The following is a 22592-nucleotide window of genomic DNA, read 5'->3' on the forward strand; positions in this document are numbered from 1 at the left end:
ACTGATGAACCATGCTTCGTCGCAAATAGAGCAAGTTCAACTGAAAATGAATCATGAAGATTTATGTATTTATTTTTTCCTAAATTGAGGTTAGGCATGATGAACTATTAACATTCTTGGAGAGGGTTGGGCCAATGGCTTTGTTTGCCATGGGTGGCCATTGATGAAGACCTTACCTTACCTTACCACAATTATTTACAGAGCTCCATAACATGCCATGATTCTTCTCTGTATATTTAAATTCAAAACCAAAAAGTTCATGGATATTCATGTGATCAACATTCCTGAAATTAAGGAACCATCAATTTCTTATTAAATTTCTTTTTGTCCTGTGATTCTGACAATACAAATTTGATAATTCTGTGAATATGTTGTGTCTCTTTTGACTTATCAAATCAAAATGAAGATTTTCTATGAAATTAAAAAAAATAATCATCAAATCAAAGATTGATTATACATTTGTTTCAAACCTGGTGATTGAGATTAGGTCTGCACTTGCAAAATTAAAAACACTAAAAAATTGTAATAATGTTTTGTGTCATTATGTAACGCGTGGAATCCATTAGTAAAGTAATGGAAATTAAAAAAAGATAAAAAAAAGAAAAGAATTGGGCATTTTGCAAGTGATGATGTCAGAGAGGGACACGTGTTGACTTGACCACCTGCCACCTGTTTGTGGGGGGGGGGGAACAGAGAGGTTCATCTGGGAGTGCCACGTATTCCACCATGGTCTAAGCTGAGTCAGCAGTGGTGCCCCGGCAGCAACGAATGACATTGTCGTTTAACGGAATTAAAGCGACACCGGACCAATCAAAACCAGAATTTGATCACCACACTCAAACTCAAACACAACGCTCAGAGTCCACTCCACCACCCCCCCTCTCCTCCCTACTTTCTCATTAAATATATTTGTGTTCTTACCATCACACCGCCGCTTCAATTTTATATAGTTTTCTTGAGTATTTTTATAATCATCATCATATGATATTGATTTAATCTTCTTTCTTTTAATAATAGTAATGGATTTGGCTGGTAATATTTTACCTACTTGATAAAACCTTCTTCCCTCTTTGGATGAACAAGTCTTAAAAACACAATAATTGAACCTAACAAGTTAAAGTGATCCCATTGTCGTCATGCAAGCCTTCACAAAACTATGGTTCTAACATTTCCGAAATGCCATAGAAGCATGCTCTATATTTTGGTAAGTCGAGTCATGACTTGCATTTTGTGTAATATGTGTGTATAAGTTTTTCCTTTTGTGTTTGTGATGAATTTTTTTAATATGTATCAAATTATGATTCGCAGAAAAAATGAGTATCTCTTTACAAGAAATGAGAGAGAGTATCCATATTACATTATTTACAATGTATTTTATTTTTTAAATCCAACCATCAATTTCAGTTTACAATCAGGACAAGCACACAGAAAATTTGGAGTTGAAAATCTAAAGCCACAGATTTCCCAAGTAGTAAGTTAATAACCACCTTTCGACCGAAAAACAGAAGAAGAAAGAAAGTAATAACCACCACCACCACCACAAAAAAGATATTTTTCCATTTTGCGAAAGTGGAGTTGGTTCGCCAAGAGAGTGCCACATGGCTCGAGAATCTCCATGATTGGTGGACAATTTCAATCCTTCGAGGGTGTGGCTCCCAATCATCTATATCTGACTCCCCCCATATTTTCCCACTTCCTCAATCCTCAAACTCAGTCTCTTTCTTTCCACAGAGGAAAGCCAAAAGCTTTCATTTTTATTTCTTTTTCAGTTTCTTTTTCCTTTGTTTCTCAGCTAGAGCACAAACAATGGCTTCTACTCTGTTTTACAACTCCATGAGCCTCTCAGCAGCAGTTTTCTCAAGAACCCACTTCCCAATCCCCATCAACAAGGACTCCCCACTTGAATTTTCACCTTATATTCACTATGACTACCATTTGAGAAGCAGAACAAGAAGTGGGCAGAAGAAGTGTTTGACAGAGGTGAGAGCTACTGTGGCCTCACCCACAGAGGCCCCCAGTGCACACGCATCGACTCAACCAAAGAAGCTTCGAATTCTGGTTGCTGGGGGAGGAATTGGAGGACTGGTTTTTGCTTTGGCAGCAAAGAAGAAGGGGTTTGATGTGGTGGTGTTTGAGAAGGATTTGAGTGCTGTAAGAGGAGAAGGACAGTATAGAGGTCCTATTCAGATACAGAGCAATGCATTGGCTGCTTTGGAAGCCATTGATTTGGATGTTGCTGAGGAGGTTATGAGAGTTGGATGTGTTACTGGTGACAGGATCAATGGCCTGGTTGATGGGGTTTCTGGTACTTGGTATGTTTTTCTGGACTTTTGGTTTATATGGGTTTCTGTCTTCCTCTTCTTCTTTTTTTCTGTGTTTTTAAGTGATCAGGTGTATAGTGCTTGCCAAATTTGTTTCCTTTGATTGTTTTTAAGCAAGGAAACTAATAGAGGTTGGGTGCGAAAAATAATTTGGAATATGTTAATTCAAAAAGTACTGAAGAGCAATCGATTTAAGCTGTGCAAATAAAATAACGGAAGTGTTAGTCGGGCTTAGAGAGGCCAATTCAGGCTGATGTCTTTAATGGAAATAATGATTTTTCTTCCGAAATGTTGCTGTAATAAATTAGTAAAAGGAATGAAATTACCATACACCTGAATGAGAAGAAGAAGTACAAGAAATTTTGCTTTTCTTGTTAATTGATGCAAAAGTAACAGATGAAAATAAACAGGATCAGTGTTTGAATGTTTCAGTTACACAGAATCAAGTCTTTTATTATAAAAGTGAAATTTGTTCATTTGAACACAATTTTCATGTTTCCTATAAGCATTATTGTAATAACCTTTGATCTGGAAAAAAAAAAAAGTATCAGTATTGAATTTTGTGCAGCCAGCCATATATATTGATGATTAGTTGGTTATCAGGTATGTCAAGTTTGACACATTCACTCCTGCAGTGGAACGAGGGCTTCCAGTTACAAGAGTTATAAGCCGAATGACCTTGCAACAAATCCTTGCTCGTGCTGTTGGAGAAGAAATTATTATAAACGATAGTAATGTTGTTAATTTTGAGGATCTTGGAGATAAGGTAAAAATGTGGTATTACCTTTTTGTTAGTTACATACCTTTGTTGTCATCTTGCTGAGAAATGTGACATTAGAACTTGTTTTCTTTCTTTTTATAATATGCAGCTTCTTAGTGCTAATTTGATGTCCTTCAACTACTTTGGATTCATCTGATTTGGTATTTAGTTCTTATGCCTCTCTCCATTTTGTAGGTGAATGTGATACTTGAGAATGGACAGCGTTATGAAGGTGATCTGCTGGTTGGAGCGGATGGTATATGGTCAAAGGTAGTACTATACTCTGAGTTCACATGGTTAAAATGTGTAATATTACAGTATGCTATAGATTAGGGTCCATAGTTCACAATATTAAAATGTGTATGTTTTTTTCTCCTTCAGTAGCTTTTAAAGTTCTGATATTACATCACTAACTAGTCCCTATGCAGAAATCTATATTGTGAGGCTCAAAATTCTGGGCACACATATGGAATATTTTCTACTGGCAGACCATCTTTAGGTCAAAATCTGCAGAGTATATTTACTTTGGAAATTACAAGAACTTAAATTACTTGTTTCTTGTGAATAGGTGAGGAAGAACTTGTTTGGATTAAACGAAGCTGTTTACTCTGGTTATACTTGTTATACTGGTATAGCAGATTTTGTTCCTGCTGACATTAATTCCGTAGGGTATGTTTGATCTTTTATTTTTTCAAATATGGCTTTTTTAGTGGAATTTGTACAATTGTATTATCTTCTTATATGTCAGGTTGTATCATGCCTCAAGACTTAAATTTAAACTTATCTTTTGAAGGTACCGAGTATTTTTGGGGCACAAACAATACTTCGTTTCTTCAGATGTGGGCGGAGGCAAAATGCAATGGTATGCATTTCACAAGGAATCACCTGGTGGTGTTGATAACCCCAACGGTATTGATTAAGATGCTCAGCCTTTTTTGTTTGATACATGCACACCGTGCTTGTACTCACACACTCTCATTAAGACAAACAAATCAACCTAGAAACTTCTAAATGGGTATAATAAACTACCTGAAGGAAAAGTTATGCTCTGATATCATGTGAGCAGACCATTTTCATTTTATAAAAGTTCACTGTACCTTTCCATTGAAAATAAGGGTTAATTCTAGTATCCATAAAATTAATTAGTAAACAATTTTGTCAGCTAAGAGTTCATGCTTGTGATCCCAATTTTCTTATTGTTTGGTGAGAGGTAATATCATTTTTCTAGCCCTTTTGTCTTCATCTTAAATGCCTCACAATTAATATGGGGTTCAATGCCACATTTTTTACAGAGGATTTAGCCATTTTATAATTGACAGAGTTAGGAAAGATTAATAAGCCATCCTTGTATAGTTGAAAATGTCAGATGGTGATATATGTGTGGCCTTTCACTCTTTATGATGATAAAAAAGTACAATTCATTTGTTATTGTCTATTGCTTGGCAGGTAAAAAGGAAAGGCTGCTTAAAATATTTGAGGGCTGGTGTGATAATGTGATTGATTTGTTACTTACCACAGAGGAAGATGCAATTCTGCGTCGTGACATATATGATAGGACACCCATTTTAACTTGGGGAAAGGGTCATGTGACCTTGCTTGGGGATTCTGTTCATGCTATGCAGCCAAATATGGGTCAAGGTGGATGCATGGCCATTGAGGTATGCATTGCATTATATTTGGTTTAGCATCAAACTTTATTCATCATCCAGATTTTTTTTTTTTTTTTTTTTTTTTTTTTGTTCCTGAATATTTGCATGTTTGTTTTTCTTTTCCAGTGAAATTTAGTCTATCGTATGTCCTTTGAAATCTCTGTTGAGTTTTTGCTAAATTCATTACTTCTTATGAACTAACACTAGGGTATTGACCAAGAAATAATCACTTCAAGAGTTAAATCCTCTTTGACCCTATCATGACAGGATGGTTATCAACTTGCATTGGAGCTTGATAAAGCATGGAAGAAAAGTAGCGAAATGGGAACTCCTGTTGATGTTGCTTCTTCTTTAAGAAGGTAACCCCATGCTATTTCTTGCCATATAATCTAAAAGAATATCGAAAAAAGCGGATGAAGTTGCCTATGCATCTGAAATCATAGTGTTCTTAAAATGAAAAGGATATATACAAGATATATATGGATGAAACATGTGTAATTGTTGTGAAGACTTGGGTGAGTTGAGGAAGTGCACTTTGATGACTCCTTACCTTCTTTTTTCTTTGTCCTTCAGCTATGAGAATTCTAGAAGACTGCGGGTTGCCATTATTCATGGAATGGCCAGGATGGCTGCATTAATGGCTTCGACTTACAAGGCTTATCTGGGTGTGGGACTCGGTCCTTTGTCGGTAAGACCTTTTATTAAGTGAAGTACATACTGAAAAGCAATGAAACTAATTGATGATGGAATGGAAGTCTTGCATGCATACTGACTTTGGCTTAAACCCTTGTAGTTTTTGACGAAGTTCCGGATACCACATCCAGGAAGAGTTGGTGGGAGAGTTTTCATTGATAAGGCAATGCCGTTGATGCTTAGTTGGGTCTTAGGTGGTAACAGGTAAGATTTTGATTGACAACTTCTGTAACTTTCTGTATGTTTTGTTTATTTCTTGATTATTATTATTTTTTAATTATAAAAATCTTATTACAACTTTGAACTGTCAAAGCTTTTTTTTTTTTGGACGAAGAACTGTCAAAGCTTAGATCATAGATCTTCATGCGTTTTTCACAACATACAAAGGTTCTTGTATATGTACTCATTCCGCTTTTAGAGTATCGCACTTTAATGCTGTGCAACATGAATTTCAGGAAACTAAGGCAATTCACTGCTTGAATCACTACGTTGTTGTAAACATTGGAAGAATCTGCATTCTTGAGATTCCTTATTATTAATTTTCAATTGAAGGGAAATATTGACAAATAACTCCCAGAACTAGTACTGTTGCATTTATCTTTTTCAATTCTTTTGACAAACCGAATATTGAATTTTCTTTGCAGCTCAAAACTTGAAGGAAGGTCACCCAGTTGCAGGCTCTCAGATAAAGTATGTTGTTCAAAGTATCATCAATCAGCAGTGTGTTTGTCACTAGATACACAAACTGTTGTTTCATTTCTTAGTTTTAAGATCGACCTATTAGATTGCATTGTTATTTAGCAGCTAATATGTGGCCAACTTATATGAAGGCAAGTGACCAGTTACGAACATGGTTTGAGGATGATGATGCACTGGAGCGTGCTATTGATGGAGAGTAAGTCTTTGATCTTAGTGTCTGTCACTGTCATCCCTGGAATATTTTCAGTTAATTTGGTATTCCATGGTAGTTTTGACATTCGTTATGGTCTTGTAGGTGGTATCTTATACCATGTGGACAAGACAATGATGCTTCGCAACTTATTTGTTTGAACAGAGATGAGAAAAACCCCTGCATAATCGGGTATGCCTATTATACGTTGTTCCCCTCCCCTAAAACGCACACATGTCCATTTAATACCATATGGTTGCATGGAACTGAACCATCAAAACCTTAGATTCTGAAATTTATGTTTTTAAAAAGATATTTTTACCATTTTACGGGTTCATTATGATGTTTTATTCTTGCTGTAGGAGTGCACCGGATGGGGATGTTTCAGGAATATCAATAGCAATACCAAAGCCCCAGGTGATTTGGCTGGTTTTGTTCACTTTACATTTATCTCCAGAAACAAACCTATTTCTTACTTTTATGATTTTCTAGATTGAGTACTGAGGTATTTTTTATCTCAGGTTTCGGAGATGCATGCTCGTATCAGCTACAAGGATGGTGCCTTCTACCTGACTGATTTGCGGAGCGAACATGGTACCTGGATTGCCGAGTAAGTAGGGATGTTTTTTTTGTCTTTTTGGTGGCTAAATTAGTTGAAACAAATTGCTGACCCTCTTTTCTGCGGGTAACTCAACTTGTAATTGCCTCCCTCCTTTTCCCCTTACAATTTTATGTCTGAATGTGCAGTATTGAGGGGAAGCGATACCGGGTACCTCCAAATTTTCCTGCTCGTTTTCATCCATCAGATGCTATTGAGATTGGTTCTCAGAAGGTAATAGACAATTCTTACCCTAGAATTTGCTGCACAACTCACACTGAATATATGTCAGACTATTGTTAAATTTTGTGTGCATTGTGCATGTTGTCTGACTGACATTCACTAAATAAGTAAGTTGTAAAAACGCTAACAAAGTCTCTTTGCAGTGAAAAAGAAAAAGAAAATCTCCAAATAATATGAATATAACTTTAATAGTAGCATTTCATCTTACCCCCTCATACTGAAATGGTTTGCTTAAATCTGTTCAGACTAGACAGCTGCATGAATAAATAAAAACTTTGGGATCTAGAGAAGTCAGGCAACTTCCTACAGGAATTGTAAAAGAAATGAATTTTTTTTTGTATATCTAACAAGTTGTGTTTCAAACTTTTAGTTGGCTTTTCTCGTCTTTTATTCAGTGTCTAAAACTATAGAGTAAGAGCTTGTATAGTTTGCCAGTTTATTTGTTCTTTCAACATGCTGTGTAGTGTTCAATCATGCAATTCCTGAATCACATTTGAATCTGTGATATGCATACACAGAGTAACATGCTTGATGGATTTTCTTTTTCCTTTTGTCTTCTTTTGGTTACAAAATATACTTGCTCTTTGCTGGTTCTTAGCATCCAAGTAATGTGCAGGTCGCATTTAGGGTTAAAGTGATGAAGTCTTCTCCAGGGAGTGTTGAGAAGGAAGGTATTCTTCAGGCAGCCTGACAATTTGCCACAACGCCGTAACTTTACAACATGAAATTGTACAGCATTATTCAGAGCAGTGGAAATGCGAATGTGAATATGCTGCATTCTGCAGAGTAGATATAGCATTACACAAAATATCACTCTACCCACCCAAAAAAAAAAAAAAAAACAACCACATGTAGAACTTTCTATACATCGTGTGAATATATCAATTTTGACTAGTCTCATTTGACTTTCTACGTATACATAAATGTATTCCAGACACAGGAAATTTTACGCTTGTTTGTTAAACGCATTGTAAATCAATATGAATATTCTCTTTCATTTTAAGCTCTGGGATCAAAAGCTTTTGTAACACATTTTCCCATCAAACTAAGAATACAACGCAAGGATGAATTTTCCTTCTGGTTGGAATCACCTGCGCCTAAAAGTTAGATCTCGAACCAAATGTGTGAAATTAGAGATTGTGTTGAGAAGAATAATTCTAGGGTATAATTGATAGAGCCAAAAGGCTAAGTATTTATAGAGATATTACAAGCTTAACTAGGAAAACTAGGTTACTTGGAGACTACTCCAAATCAATTACAATCAACTAATAAAAGGAAACTAAATAACAATTAAATAACGTTCCTAATTTCCAACACTCCCCCTCAAGTTGGAGGGTGGATATCAAGAACGTCCAACTTGCACAAGAGATTGTGAAAGGTGTTACTCCCAAAGGTTGCTGATAATGAGGCAGTGGTGTCACTGCTGTAAAGGGGGCAGCTGTGTCACTGCTGTAATGGAGGCAAATGGGACAGCTGTGTCGCTGCTATCATGGAGGCAAATATAGGGGCAAATGGGACAGCGGTGTGCTGCTGTAAAGGGGGTTGTTGCTCCTCTCAAATCCGACGATGTATGAGAGTCGTGAGTTGAAGGAAGCAGCACCCAAATAAAGTTGTGCTGATGTTCAGCATATGTTGCATGTATGGAGGCTGTTGTTGATGTTGATGATGTGCAACGATGGTGATTTTGTTGCTGATGTGCAACAAATGTTGTTGATGATGCCTTGAGGCTGAATAATGATGCTGCTGGGGCAGCTGAATGATGGTGTTGCTAGTGCAACTGATTGATAATGTTGCTGGTGCAGTTGTGCGGAAGCTATTGATGATGGTGTGCAGCTGCCTGTGTGACAATGTGTCTGTCTCCCATATCTGCCCCTCAAATCCGAAGCTTGTAGAGGGTCGAGATTTGGAAAAAAAGAAGAGAGAATGAAAAATAATGATGAAAGAGAGATTAAAAAAAACAAAATAGAAAAGGAGCAAAGCCAAGAAGATGGCGTGAAAGTGAAATTTTTATTTTTATTTTTATTTTTGAAAAATGACCCATCGAAAAAGTTGACCAAAAAAAGAAGAAGAATTGGGTGATGTGGAGACAGAAAGAAAATAGCAAACTTGGCCAAGAAAAAAGTTAGGTAGAGAAAGAAAACAAAAAATTGGGTCTGATGTGAAGCCTCAAAGAGAGAAATTGATATATCAACAAAGGAGAGAAAGTGAAAGCTCATGTTGGGTTGTCGTGTGCAAAGAAGCGATGGCAACACAGAGAGAAAAAGGACCAGCAGTTGTGCAAAGGTGCTCTCAAGAAGATTACGATCGATGGCTTGGATATGAGCGATCGATCGTTTCTAGGCAGGGGCAAAGAATCAATGAACACAGTGGCTGGTCAACAGCGGTGGTGCTAGTGTTAGTGTAGAGCCTCCTGCGTTTGTTGGAGATGTCGTGGGTTGTCCAAAGACATGATGGCTCAGTGAGCATTGACGAGGCTCACAGAGGAAATAAACTGCTCAGTGAGCAGTGACGAGGCTCATGGAGGAACCGCAATGAAGACGGCATGGTAAGAAAATGATGGATAAGCTTGATGAAGGCCAAAGATGGCGCGGTTGTGGCAAGCGTAGTCTGACATGAAAACATGGGCTCAATCTGATTGCAACAGAGAGCATGACTAGATATGGCTCAATATGATTTGTATAGAGAGCATTACTTGGAGGTATGAAAAACATAAGGAAATTGCAGCACCAAAGAAGGGTGCGACTGCTGGTTTAGTTAGATGTAGGAAGTGTGGGATAGTATGGCTTTGGTAGCCGGAATAAAATATTGATCATTGAGGAGAGGGTGAACAAGATGACTGTACAAGATGAATACCCATCATGGGTGAAGGATGAAAAGCGCCAATGACTCTCAATTTGGCAGAGGATTTCAAAGATTAGCAACTAGGGTTGTGAAACATCGGATCGTGAAGAAAATGAGGTTTGTAAAAAGTTTCAAGAGACGCCCTAGAATCGGTGCTCTGATACCATGTGAAATTAGAGATTGTGTTGAGAAGAATAATTCTAGGGTATAATTGATAGAGCCAAAAGGCTAAGTATTTATAGAGATATTACAAGCTTAACTAGGAAAACTAGGTTACTTGGAGACTACTCCAAATCAATTACAATCAACTAATAAAAGGAAACTAAATAACAATTAAATAACGTTCCTAATTTCCAACAAAATGCCTTGCCTTGCATCAGCTGTTGGGGTTGTGTGGCTCCATATAAGCCATGAGGGATGGAGGACTTGCATGTCACGGGGATAGCATTGTTTTCCTATTTCTATCTAATCACGCTTCGTCATGTGTAATCATGTAATTGGTTGGGGATAGCAAAACATGTAATGAGGGATGGAGGACTTGCATGTCACGGGGATAGCATTGTTTTCCTATTTCTATCTAATCACGCTTCGTCATGTGTAATCATGTAATTGGTTGGGGATAGCAAAACATGTAAAGAATGTGATTTCTTGATATTATATTCGGATACAATTGTGTGTGTATATATATATATATATATATATAGTTGACTTTAACTGGAACTATTTTGGTAAATACAAAGGGCTATTAACCGTAGCAAATCATTTGGAGATCATGATATCAAGCAGCATCATTTAGAGATTCATCAGTGGAGTAAATAGTGGCTGTGATCGCTGGATTGACACCCTTCCACAAACTGGACAACCCTAGTTAGACAAGTTTGGATCGTAAGAGAGCATGGTGTGGTTTGTGTAGGGCCTTTGTAAGAAGATCAACCGGCTGATCAATAGAGGGAATATAACGGACTTGGTGACTCCTGAGAGTGACTTTCTCACGGACAAAATGGTAGTCAAGCTCGATATGACGCGCCCGAGCATGAAAGACAGGATTGGCGGCCATGTATGTCGTACTCAGGTTGTCACAATGAAGGAGAATAGGAAAGTGAAGAGAAACACCAAGCTCAGAGAGTAGATAGGAGAGCCAGGTAGTCTCAGCACATGAGTGCGCAAGGGAGCGATACTCGGATTCTGCACTTGAACGAGCAACAGTGGGTTGCTTCTTGGAACAACAGGAGATTAAATTGGAGCCCAAATAGATGAGGCAGCCCGCCCAATCTGCATCGGAGTAGGCACTGAGGCGGGCGGTGGACGGTTGCGGGCTAAGAGAGAGAACAAAGTCGAGCTTGCCTTTGACAAAACGTAAGATCTACTTGGCAGCGACAAGGTGAGAGGTGCGAGGGGCAGCCATGAACTGAGCAATGGATTGGACCTCGAAGGATAAGTTTGGGTGAGTCAATGTCAAGTACTGAAGATTGCCAACAATCTCACGGTAGTCCAAAGGAGACTCAAGGGGCACACCGTCGGAAGCGGACAAAGGAACTTTTGTGGCCAAGGGAGTGTTGGCAAGTTTGCAGTGGAGCATGCCATGATGCTGTAGTAGGTCGGGGGCATATTTCAGCTGTGAGATATGAAGGCCATCAGATTTGGTGGTAACTTAGAGGCCCAGAAAGAAATGAAGCGGGCCAAGATCTTGATATCAAAGTCGAGGCCCAATGCAGTGATGAATTGATGAAGAAACTTGGAATCATTTCCTGTTACCACGATGTCATCAACATATAACAATAAAAATATAACATAAGAGGCATGCCAAAAAATAAAATAGAAGAGTCAGATTAGCTGTGTTGGAAATCGAAGGAAGGGAGAAACAAGCTAATGCGATGGAACCATGCACGGGGTGCCTGCTTGAGGCCATATAAGGCCTTGTGAAGCTTACAAACATAATTGGGTCGGGTAGGGTCAACAAAGCCTGGTGGTTGAGCCATGTAGACATCTTCTTGGAGAAAAGCATTTTTGACGTTGAGTTGGCGAATGGTGGCAAGTTTGACAACAGGGCTGAAGGTTTCGGCGTAGTCGATACCTAGTTGTTGGTGAAAACCCTTCGCAACAAGACGGCTTGTAGCGCTCAATACAACCATAAGAAGTACGTTTGATCTGAAAGACCCACTTGCAGCCGACTGTATTTTGAGACAGGGTAGAAGGAACAAGAGTCCAAGTATTATTCTTCATAAGAGCATTAATTTCTTCTATCATGGCAGAACGCCATTCAACATGTTTCTGAGCTTAAGAAAAACAAGTCGGTACTTGATCAGTGACAGCTACTAAAAGAGCACGAGAAAGGGGTTACCTAATAGTCCCATCAGTGCGAATTTTGGGATAGAGTGTGCCAGTGCAGGATCGGGTAATCATCGGATGAGGTGTGGGCGGGTTGGCTGTGACAGGAGGCGCATGCCCAATTGCAACATAGGAGTCGGGCAATTCAGCAATGGAACTGCCTGCTGGGCCTGCTAGAGCAATGGGACCCATCGGGGCTGATGTGGACACATGCTCTGCCCAGGTCACGGAATCAGTGGGGACGGACTAGGATGCGGGTGCATCAATATGGGCTGACTGGGAGGCAGGGTTAGCAAGGTCTGACTGGGCTATAGAGGAATGGGGGCCCACAGGGGTGGGTTGGCAAATTGGGCCTAGAGAAGCTGGATCAATAAGTTGTCCTGATGGGGAAGTGGGCTGCACAGGATCAATGGGCAAGTGGGCCATGGGTGGTAGAGGCAGTAATACAGCAGTAAGCTGAGAAAGGTCTAATGCCACATAAGGGGATGAGGAAGATACCTGCCACTGAGTAAAAGGAAAACAATCTTCATTAAAAATAACATGCCTAGATGTGTAGACACGACCCGTGGATGGGTCAAGGCAACGATAACCCTTGTGATGGAGGCTATAGCCAATGAAAACACATTCCAAGGAACGACTCAGTAACTTGTGATTAACATAAGAACCAAGAAAAGGAAAACAAGAACACCCAAAGACATGAAGATGAGAATAAGTGGGAGGTTTGGAAAAGAGAACGGAGTAAGGGGTAGACCAGTTTAAGATGGGAGTAGGAAGGAGATTAATAAGATGAACCGATGTTAGAGCAGCTTTGACCCAAAGATTGAGAGGCATGTGAGAAGTGGGGAGGAGAATACGGGTCATGATGGCAATGTGGCGATGTTTGCATTTAGCAAGACCGTTTTGCTGAGGGGTCTAGGGACAAGAGAATCTTTGTTGGATACCGAGGGAATGACAGAAAGTGGTAAAATAAGTATTAACTTATTCCGTACCATTATCACTTTGGAGATATTTGGCAGAAATCCCAAATATGTTTTTAACCATAGTCATTGTAGGGGTTTTTTCGTTCCTGCAGCTTGACGAATGGGCCTGGGCTGCTGTAAAGAGCAAATGGCTGGAATCGCCCCTTGTGTCTGAGTTCGAGAATCAAACCCCAAGTGCACTTCGAAAGGGTAGCGGAGCCTTAGGAAACACCCTGGTTATCTTCACCAACAAAAAAGACAATTGCTTGCAGATAAATATTTAGGCTTGGCATGAGAGCTGAGCATTCGTGAGTTTAGCATGAGAGAGAGAAGACTTGGGCTTCCTATGAGAAACATAGGCTCGAAGTAAGGGGAAGAGAGAGTTTTTGGGAGGATTTGTTGAGGAGAGAGAGGAAGAGATGAGGAAGAGGAACAGGTGGCTTAAGCAAGTTTCCGGCAGCTTGACGAAAGTTCTGTCAAGTACTGGAACAGTTCTGCCAAGAGGGAAAATGGGGAAGAAGGATGAATAGTGCATGAAATTGCTAGGTTTTGAAGATGAGAGGGAAGCTTGCTCTCTGGATATGTGTTATGAGAGAGAGAGCGAGGAAGAAGATGAAAGCATGGGTGGTTTTAGCATATTTCCAGCAGCTTGACGAAAGCTTCGTCAAGCTCCTGGGCGATTTGACAGAAGAGAAAATGGGAAGCAATGGAAGAACAAGGCTTGAAATTGGAGGGTTCCAGAGATGAGAGATGATGCTTGCTCTCTCTGGATGTGAGTTTTGAGAGAGAGAAAGGAGGAAGATGGAAGAATAAAGCATGAAATTGAAGGTTTCCAGAGGGGATGCTTGCCTTTGATCGATTTGTTGTGTGTTTTGCTGGGAAGAAAGTGGCTCCTTTTATAGGCATTAAAAACCTTAATTTTGTCAAGCCACCCTCTCCCCTTTTCCTCACTTTGTTCCATTTACTCTTGTTTGGTGAAATTTCCCTAGCCCGAACCCATAGGCACGCAGCTTTTTGGGGTTCCAAGGTCCTCAGGCAGCTAGACTTCTCCATGTGGGTGAGGAGCCGCCCACTTTTGTTTCTTGTTTTCTCACCAAAGCTTGAATAGGAAAGAATGGGTAAGGGGGCTTGGTCAAAAAGGTGATCAGCACATGGGTTTGCTTGGTTTTGGTGGTTTGGCTGCGATATGGTTTTAACAGAGATGCACGACGTTGGATATTTTATAAGGTGCTGGGCTGGGCTGTTTTGTTTCCAGCGGCTTGTGAGTTCCCTTTGATTTCGTTAGACTGCTGGAAGCTTTGGCTAATGTGGGATTTTCTCACGTGTTATGGGCTATTAGGTTTTCTTAAGGTGATGGGCTACTAGGTTTTTCTCTCATGCTTACCCATATGTTTGGGCTCAAGGAATGGACTTGAGTTTTGGTGCTCCCAAGTAGCCCAAAACTTCCACTCCTTGGACCATCAATGGGTCTCGTGAATACTCGTAACCATCCATACCACAACCCGCTCAGCAAGCCCCAGGCGTTCGCGTGGCTTAGGCCCACTTAAGCTTGTAGCGTAGTGTGTTGCTTATTTGCTTGGCGTGGCATGTGTGCAAGCACATATGACGAACTTTCGCGTACCCGAATTGGGTTTCTTCTCGATAAGGTATAGCATTGGGCCAAGATTATATTTGGGCCTAGCCTTGGATTTTTTGGGCCTCAACCGTCACAAATTTTTGAAAATGAGAAAATACTTCGGATTTGCGACGCATGGGATAAATCCATGAGTAGTGGGAATATTCATCAATGAAAAGCATATAGTAATGAAAACTGGTAATATAAGTAACAGGAGACATCCACACATCATAGTGAATTAAGTAAAATAAAGATGGGGCATAATTTTTATTGATAGAAAAAGGCAATTGTGTTGATTTACCAAGAGCACAACCCTTACAAAATTTAGAATGCGAATGAAAAATAGAGCCTAAAGAGGAGCTTAATTTAGATAGGACTGAAGACAAGGGCTGACTAAGACGATTATGCCACACTGAAGACGAGACGACAACGAGAGCACAAGGATAGAAGGAATAGAAGATAAGGACATAAGGTACAGACCATCCTTACAGAGGCCTGAAAAAGAAGTGTGGCAGTATGTAAGTCCCAAATTTGGTAGAAATTGGGTGCAAAAATGAAGAAGACAGAGTTATCATGTGTAAAGCGAGCAATAGACAAAAGATTTTTATCAAAAGCATAAACAAGGAAGACATCACTAAAGGTGAGTTTAGAAGTCTCCAAAGAGAGGGGTATATTACCAGTATGAGAGATGGGAAGGGAGTCTCCATTACCCAAAAGTACGAAATTATTACCATGATAGGGTTGGCGATTGGAGAGAGAATTGCCATTGCCAGTCATGTGGTGTGTTGCTCCTATATCGGGGTACCACATGTTGTCTGGCGGATGAATGGTGTGGGAGCTAGGAAAGGATGGAAATGAGTCAGGTCCATTGTAGTGATGGGGGCAAGTAGTAGCAGTGTGTTAAGTAGTAGAGCAAGTGGGACACCAATTAGAAGGAGGAGGGCCTAACACACCTTCGCCAGCCCAAGGAGACCGTGAGCTAAAGCCAAGACCATCCAAGGGTTATGGAGGCCCATTCCAGGGAGCCCAACTAGGTGTCTACCAAGAAGAGGATTGAGGTGAGAATGCATTCCAACGATCACCACGACGTGAGCCATTGCGGTCGTTACCACTATTGCCGCGGGAGGCATGAGAGGTTTGGGAGAGACCAGCTCCACCACGAGGTGGCTGTTCGGTTCATTTTTATACATGATTTTTCATGTTATTCACCCACTATTTTGAGTTAGTTCTTGACATTTTATAGATTTTTACTTCCTTTTTGTGTTTTCTTAGATTTTACCTTGGTTGGAATGAAAATGAGCTAAAAGTGCATTATTAGTTATAAATTCTGTTTTTGTTCATTTTCGTAGGTCAACTTCTTGGCCTGGGATCAACATGCTCTGGTGCTCGGATGAGGTCATGATCTTCATGAGATTTGTTCCAATGGATGTTAACTACAACATATCCAAATTTGAGCTCCATTGGACAAGTATTGCCTATCCAACCAATCCAGCATGTTACCACAGCTCTGGAAATCCGGATTTGGCCAGCTTTTACCTCCTTTGTGTCATCTTAATTTCTTGTTACCATAACTCTTGGTAACAAGGAATTACCTTTGTAAAAGAGATATTTTCTGAAGTATTTGGCATCTTTGTGAGTCAATGCTTCATAATGGCAAGGGGACAATGGGCAAAAGCTTTAGAGAAAGAATGAGTTTTATATTAAAAGTGTGAGTAGGAAAAGATGGGAAAAGGAGCAAAAGCAATTGGCAATCAGATATGGAGGGAGCCTTTGAACGTGGAAAGCAATTCAATTCTGAATTCTACACATTGAGAGCAGATTTTGGAGAGTTTTTGGAGCTTGGAGAAAGCCAAGGTGCAGCCAAGAAAAGTGGAGAAGAAGACTTCCACCATTGATGATCTTGAAGCTTTCATCATTTTCTGAAAATCTGTAAACTCTTTCTAATTTCATTTTGAGTTTGTATTTGAAATAAGTATGAGCAACTAAACTCTATAGCTAGGGCTTAGGTTGAAGCCCTAAACATGATTACCTTATTGTTTTGATACTTGAGTGTATGAATTTCTAGATATTGTTGATGAATTCCAATTCACCAAATTAATCTATCCTTGATGTGTGTTTTTCCTTGGTTGGCCATCTTTGAAAGCATGCTTCTTGAGATTGTTGGGATTATGTGTATCTTCATGTTATCCTAAGCAATAAATGGATGAAGTAAGAATCATCCATGTGAATTGGTTTCTTGAATACCTAATGTAAACACCATGCTATTAGGATTCTTGTGATGTTCATATTCTCTTTGAACTTAATGGGTTCTCCTTGTAATTGAATCAAAGTACGAACCATACCTAGGTTCGGTTATGGGGAGGGCACAAGTATTGTAGCACGAACCATGCACTTTACGTATATTAGAGAGAATCAATGCGTCTTGAGCCACGACCCATGGCCTTGATTGCGAACATTTTCATCAACACGTTTAGAGTTCATCACTTGAGTATTCATGAACTTGGGTAGAATTGTTTAGGGTGGATTCCGAAACCCTAGTGTTTGTTACTTTTTAATTCCACTCTTTGATATTTCATCTCTGCCTTTCTCATTTAAATTCAAAGTCCATTTACTTTCATGCAATAGAAATAGGTCACTTGAAACAAATCAAACCCCCCCCCCCCCCCCCCCAATGTGTGTGTGAGTTGTGAGTTCGACACGTGGTGTGTCTTTGATACTGAATTTTATTTGTTTCCGTAATTGTTTTGGACTTTTGGTCCGCGCAGTGTTCTTGCATTTTCTGTTCTGAATCCAACCGTATAAAGAACGTGAATTTTCGACGTACGGTTGGAAAGTTATAGGCAAAACACTGGACAGAGGTCGAAACTGAAAAACAGAGAAACGAATCTGCCCAAAAACGACCGGTCATTACTGTTCACGACCGGTCGCTCATCACACGTTTATTGAAATTTCGACTCTGCCGAAAAACGACCGGTCTTCACTGTTCACGCGACCGGTCGTCACTGTTCACTGTTCACGGCACTGTTCATGTCACTGTTCACTGTTCACGGCACTGTTCACAGGTGATAAACATGTGATAAAATGGCGATAGAAAATGCTGTTTGTGTTTTTCTTTAGTTTTCTTGTGTTGTTTCATTTCTTTTGCACTTCTTTACTTATTTTTAGTTTCCATTTTGCATTTGCGTATTTGTGGTGTGTCAATTAAGTGTTCTTTACGTACTCAAATTAGAACTTATAGGGAGCCGACAAGTTCTTCGTGGGATCGACCCCGTACTTACATAATCTATACTTCATTAGATTCGTGCACTTGCGGGTATTTTTAATTGGTTGTTTGCACATTAATTTGTGTCCTTTTAGGAATGCAACAGTGGCCTGGGTGACTGAGCTGCCATTAGGGCAGTGCTTTGGGCAGCAGGGTCAGTGGAAGGGCGCGAGGCATGGGGCATGGGTCTCAAACGAGAGAAGGCGAGAGCATAACTCGGTGAAATTTGGCAGCGAAGGGAAATTAAGGATGGCAGTAATGAGCATGGCATAGTTAGGACCCAAGCCACGAAGAATGGCAGTGACCAAATCATCGTTGGAGACAGGTTGGTTGATGGAGGCAAGTGAGCCAGCAAGATATTTGGCCTGGTTGAGGTATTAGTCAACGATTTTGGTGCCTTTTGTCATATCAAAGAGTTGGAAGTGAAGATTGGCAGCACTGGCAATGGACTTTTGGGCAAAGTGAGTTTGCAAACAATCCCAGATTTCTTTGGAAGTGTCATAATCGACAGTGAGGGCGAGAACTGGCTCGGAAAGTGTAGAGGTGAGGTAACTAACGATAATTTGGTCTTGTTTGTACCAGAGAAGGAAGTCAGGATTGGGTAGAGTGAGAGTGGTGGCTGTAACAGAAGAGGAATTAGGAGGGTCAGAGGTGGGGTTGGAGAAGGTGTTGGTTGTGGTGGCAACAGGGGTGGGGTTAGAGGAGGTGGTGGTTGTGGTGGAAACAGGGGCAGGATTAGACTCATCAATGTATTGCCACAAGTCATGGCCGACAAGGAACGGCTTGATTTGGCTAAGCCAGAGCAAGTAGTTGGATTCAGAGAGTTTGATGAAATGGGTAGTGTTTGGGCCAGAAGGGGAGGGAGAGGAGGAGGAGTTGTTGGTGGCGGCCATGGAGGATCAGAGAAGAGAGGTGACTTCGTTTGAAGGAGAGAAGGGCTGATACCATGTAAAGAATGCGATTTCTTGATATTATATTTGGATACAATTGTACAATATATAATACAGTTGACTTTTACTAGAACTATTTTGGTAAATACAAAGGGCTATTAACCATAGCAAATCATTTGGAGATCATGGTATCAATCAGCATCATTTAGAGATTCATCAGTGGAGGAAATAGTGGCTGTGATCGCTGGATTGACACAGTGATATTCTCGTGACATATAAGTTTTTCTCTTGAGGAATGGGCATAATTTCATAGTGGAGAAGTGCAATAATAATCGAGTTGAAACTCTACATCTAAAATATTGGACTTTAAGGCCTCGTTGTTTAGGGAGGACTAGACTCGACTAGAATTGACTCGACTGGACTAGCAAAATGCCTCCATTTCATGTGCAATCAAGGCATACTATGGATATTGTTGTCTAATTTGGAGGTTGAATGAGGACTATTCATAAGAGGTTGATGACTTATCCCTCATAATCCCACCAATTTCAAGGGGATTAGGGGGATAAGTTTTAGTCGTCAACCTCTTATAGATAGTCCTCATTTTTCCTCCAAGTTAGGCAACATATCCATATTATGTCTTCAATGCACATGAAATGTAGGCATTTTTGTAGTCTAGTCTAGTCCTCCTTACCAAACAAGCCTAAGTGATGAAGTTCCGGACAATATCAATACAATTTTAAACTTAATAGTGGGCCCCACTGATCCGTTACACAGGATCAGCCGAAGCATCAATGATCAAATTTGTTTCCCAAATAAACATCTTTCATGATAATTGCTGATGCCCACTCTTGAAAACCCTACAACTGATGTAATGTAAGCAAGCATAGTATGAACCAAGTTGTACAAGCCATGCTAGTAGCTTGGCATCTTTTTTCAAATTTATCTAGATCACCCCACATCCAACCCAGTGTTGGGCTGTCTTAGCCCATATCCTCGCCTATTCTCAATCCCATCCCATCTCCAGATTTTACTTTTTGAATGAGTTTCTGTCTCAAAAACAACAACCCAATAATTTTTTTGTCACACAAAGACATGTCATGGCGCATAACCAAACAAATTAGTAAATAATTTCTGGATCAGAAACAGCAAACAAATGAGTTTATGTTTCAAAAGCAACAACCCAATAATGTTTTTGTTTTAATTGCTAGTGATCAGGATCAAGAGAAAAAGGCTTTGTAATCACTTTACAAACACACACACACACACGTTCTTTCATTTTCAGTACTATTGATATCGTCATCAACATCAATCAAAGGCGTTGAAGATTGCAATTGACACATGCTCGACCAAAAGACCATGCACACATGGAGCCATTGAAAATGTGCCTTGTAAGTTTTTGTTAGTTTTCATGTGACCCCTACCCACAATAATGCAGCAAACAAATATGGCAGCAACAGTCCAAGACATCCCTCTCTTCCTCCATGCCTACATGACGCTGCATGTGGCGAGCCATCTCAAGTTTTCTTTGCACTGTCTTGAGTCTTGACCTAAATTCAGCCTTCAGTGATCAATTTTGTTCACATTTAATGCCAAACCAAGTGGCGATGTCTCCATTTTCATGCACAGAACTAAGACACTAAGACCACCACCACACCCCTTTCAAACAGACATGCATGTAACCAGTCTTTCATTCATCACTATCCTCCATCCTCCATAGATTTTAGGTTTAAGGCCTCAGCTTCTGACCTACTCTTCTTATATATGTTTATGTTAGTTAGATTCAATTGTTCACTTGTCGTGGTCTGATTGAGACTTGCTCTGTAGACAAACGAAGCTCGATCGGCCCATGCCCGTATTATTAAGTCCACTAGGGCCCATCCCATGATCCCACATTTAAAATAGAATAATTTTAATAGTAGAGTTATCTCAGTCATCCATGCACCCGTAGACAAGTCATAATTATTGATACATAAGAGATCTACAATGCATCTATGCATAGGAGATGTACAATACATTGCCCAAACATATCATATCAAAAGAGTTTTAGAAAGAGATCTCGGTCACCTACTTCATTTGACATTTCAAAATGTAGAATCATTTGAGTTAATCGACTTTTGAATTGAGAAAGTAAGATTATCTGCTTTAGTCAGGCTCAATGAACCGTGACCTACGGTTATAATCTTACTCACACACGCATGAACGACTGAGATGATAGCATTATTCCATATATTAATATGATGGGGCCAGCTGGGTAGGCGTTACATAATGCAAGGTTATAAGATAGAACTTGTCATATTATTATGATATACGGTAGATTCATGGTTGTGTGAGGGGAAGATTCTTACACGTGAGAGAGAGAGAGAGCAGAGAGCAGAGAGCAGAGAGTGGCATGTGAAGAGGGTCAATGAGGCGGTGGGGAAAGGGAGGCACGTGATGGAGCAACGGTCGGTTCAGGTGGTGGTGGCAGTGACCGTTGGAACATTTATTGAGTGGACACATGTACTTTCAACCTCTTTCATCAACTTCGCTTGCCTTTGCACATTCGCATCATTTTGGAAATTAGGCCTTTCCTTACATGGCGGATCCGATTCATACTTACTTTATTAATGCTCTTGTGGGTTCTTTTTTTATTCCTTTCTAGTTTTTATAATTGGGTGATTTTGTCACCTCTAATCTATTTTTATTGAAAAATTACATGTCAAGAAGACAATAATTAGAACTAAGTTGAAAGACAATTCAGTTACATTTGTGAATAATTGTCAATCGTCGATGTGTTATGAAATTCATGTAAATTTCTCCATACACCAATAATTAGTAATTGCCTATACACATGCGCGGGGCAACTCTCCCTAACATCCCTGAGTCTCGTTGCATCAATCCCCCCGCCTCTCAATTGCTCAAAGGACAGTTAATGATTTTTTAGAAAACTTGTTCATCCGCTTCATCAATGGCAAGATGCAAAAAACAAAAGCTAACATCTGTGTGAAAAGATGTGGTGGTGGGTCAAGCAAGTAGTGTTTCCTCATCATAATTTGCAATTGCATATTGTCCGACATGCATGAGGATTGAGGGCTACAAGTTTTAAAGCTCTAGTACTCAACTAAATGGAAAGGTTTTTGGTTCTTTAATGAGCAATCAATTGCTTTTGGTACCAAGTTATTGTCCACTAGCTAAGATATAAAGATTACTGACCAACTTATTTTGAAAGCAAAAGCCAAAAAGCCGTATACAAATCATATGTAGTATGTTATGTTATATACATAAGATGAACCGAGTAATCCATATTATTGGATGTTCGTGCCAAACACTAGTTTCAAATTTTGAATATTTGTAATGTCCAAACAGTCCTATCCGTACCTTCACACCAAGCTCCACCACATGGACGCGCATTGCATGTTCCCCAAATGCTTACAAGATCAACATGTTGACAAAACCAAGCAAAGTATATTATCATGCTATCATGCTATCATGCCAAGCCAAACAAAAAAATACCCAGCGTCCAAACAGAGCCACAAACCCAGTAAACTTGTGAAAAATCTACAAC

At 39.8% G+C, this 22592-nt stretch overlaps 1 protein-coding gene across 1 annotated transcript; it reads left to right on the forward strand.

Moving 5' to 3' along the window:
• The first annotated feature begins 1695 nt into the window (after window positions 1-1695).
• Window positions 1696-8156, forward strand: ABA1 (zeaxanthin epoxidase (ZEP) (ABA1)). Its single transcript, XM_021969154.2, has 16 exons — window positions 1696-2312; window positions 2925-3087; window positions 3277-3351; window positions 3650-3750; window positions 3875-3990; window positions 4528-4739; window positions 4998-5089; window positions 5304-5418; window positions 5524-5627; window positions 6068-6113; window positions 6254-6318; window positions 6418-6504; window positions 6675-6729; window positions 6834-6922; window positions 7060-7144; window positions 7770-8156. The coding sequence occupies exons 1-16, from the start codon at window positions 1807-1809 to the stop codon at window positions 7842-7844; spliced, it is 1986 nt and encodes a 661-aa protein (XP_021824846.1). The 5' UTR covers window positions 1696-1806; the 3' UTR covers window positions 7845-8156.
• The last annotated feature ends 14436 nt before the right edge of the window (window positions 8157-22592 follow it).

The sequence above is a fragment of the Prunus avium genome, chromosome 7, assembly GCF_965620075.1.
Source record: "Prunus avium chromosome 7, drPruAviu1.hap1.1, whole genome shotgun sequence".
NCBI classification, from domain to species: Eukaryota; Viridiplantae; Streptophyta; class Magnoliopsida; order Rosales; family Rosaceae; genus Prunus; species Prunus avium.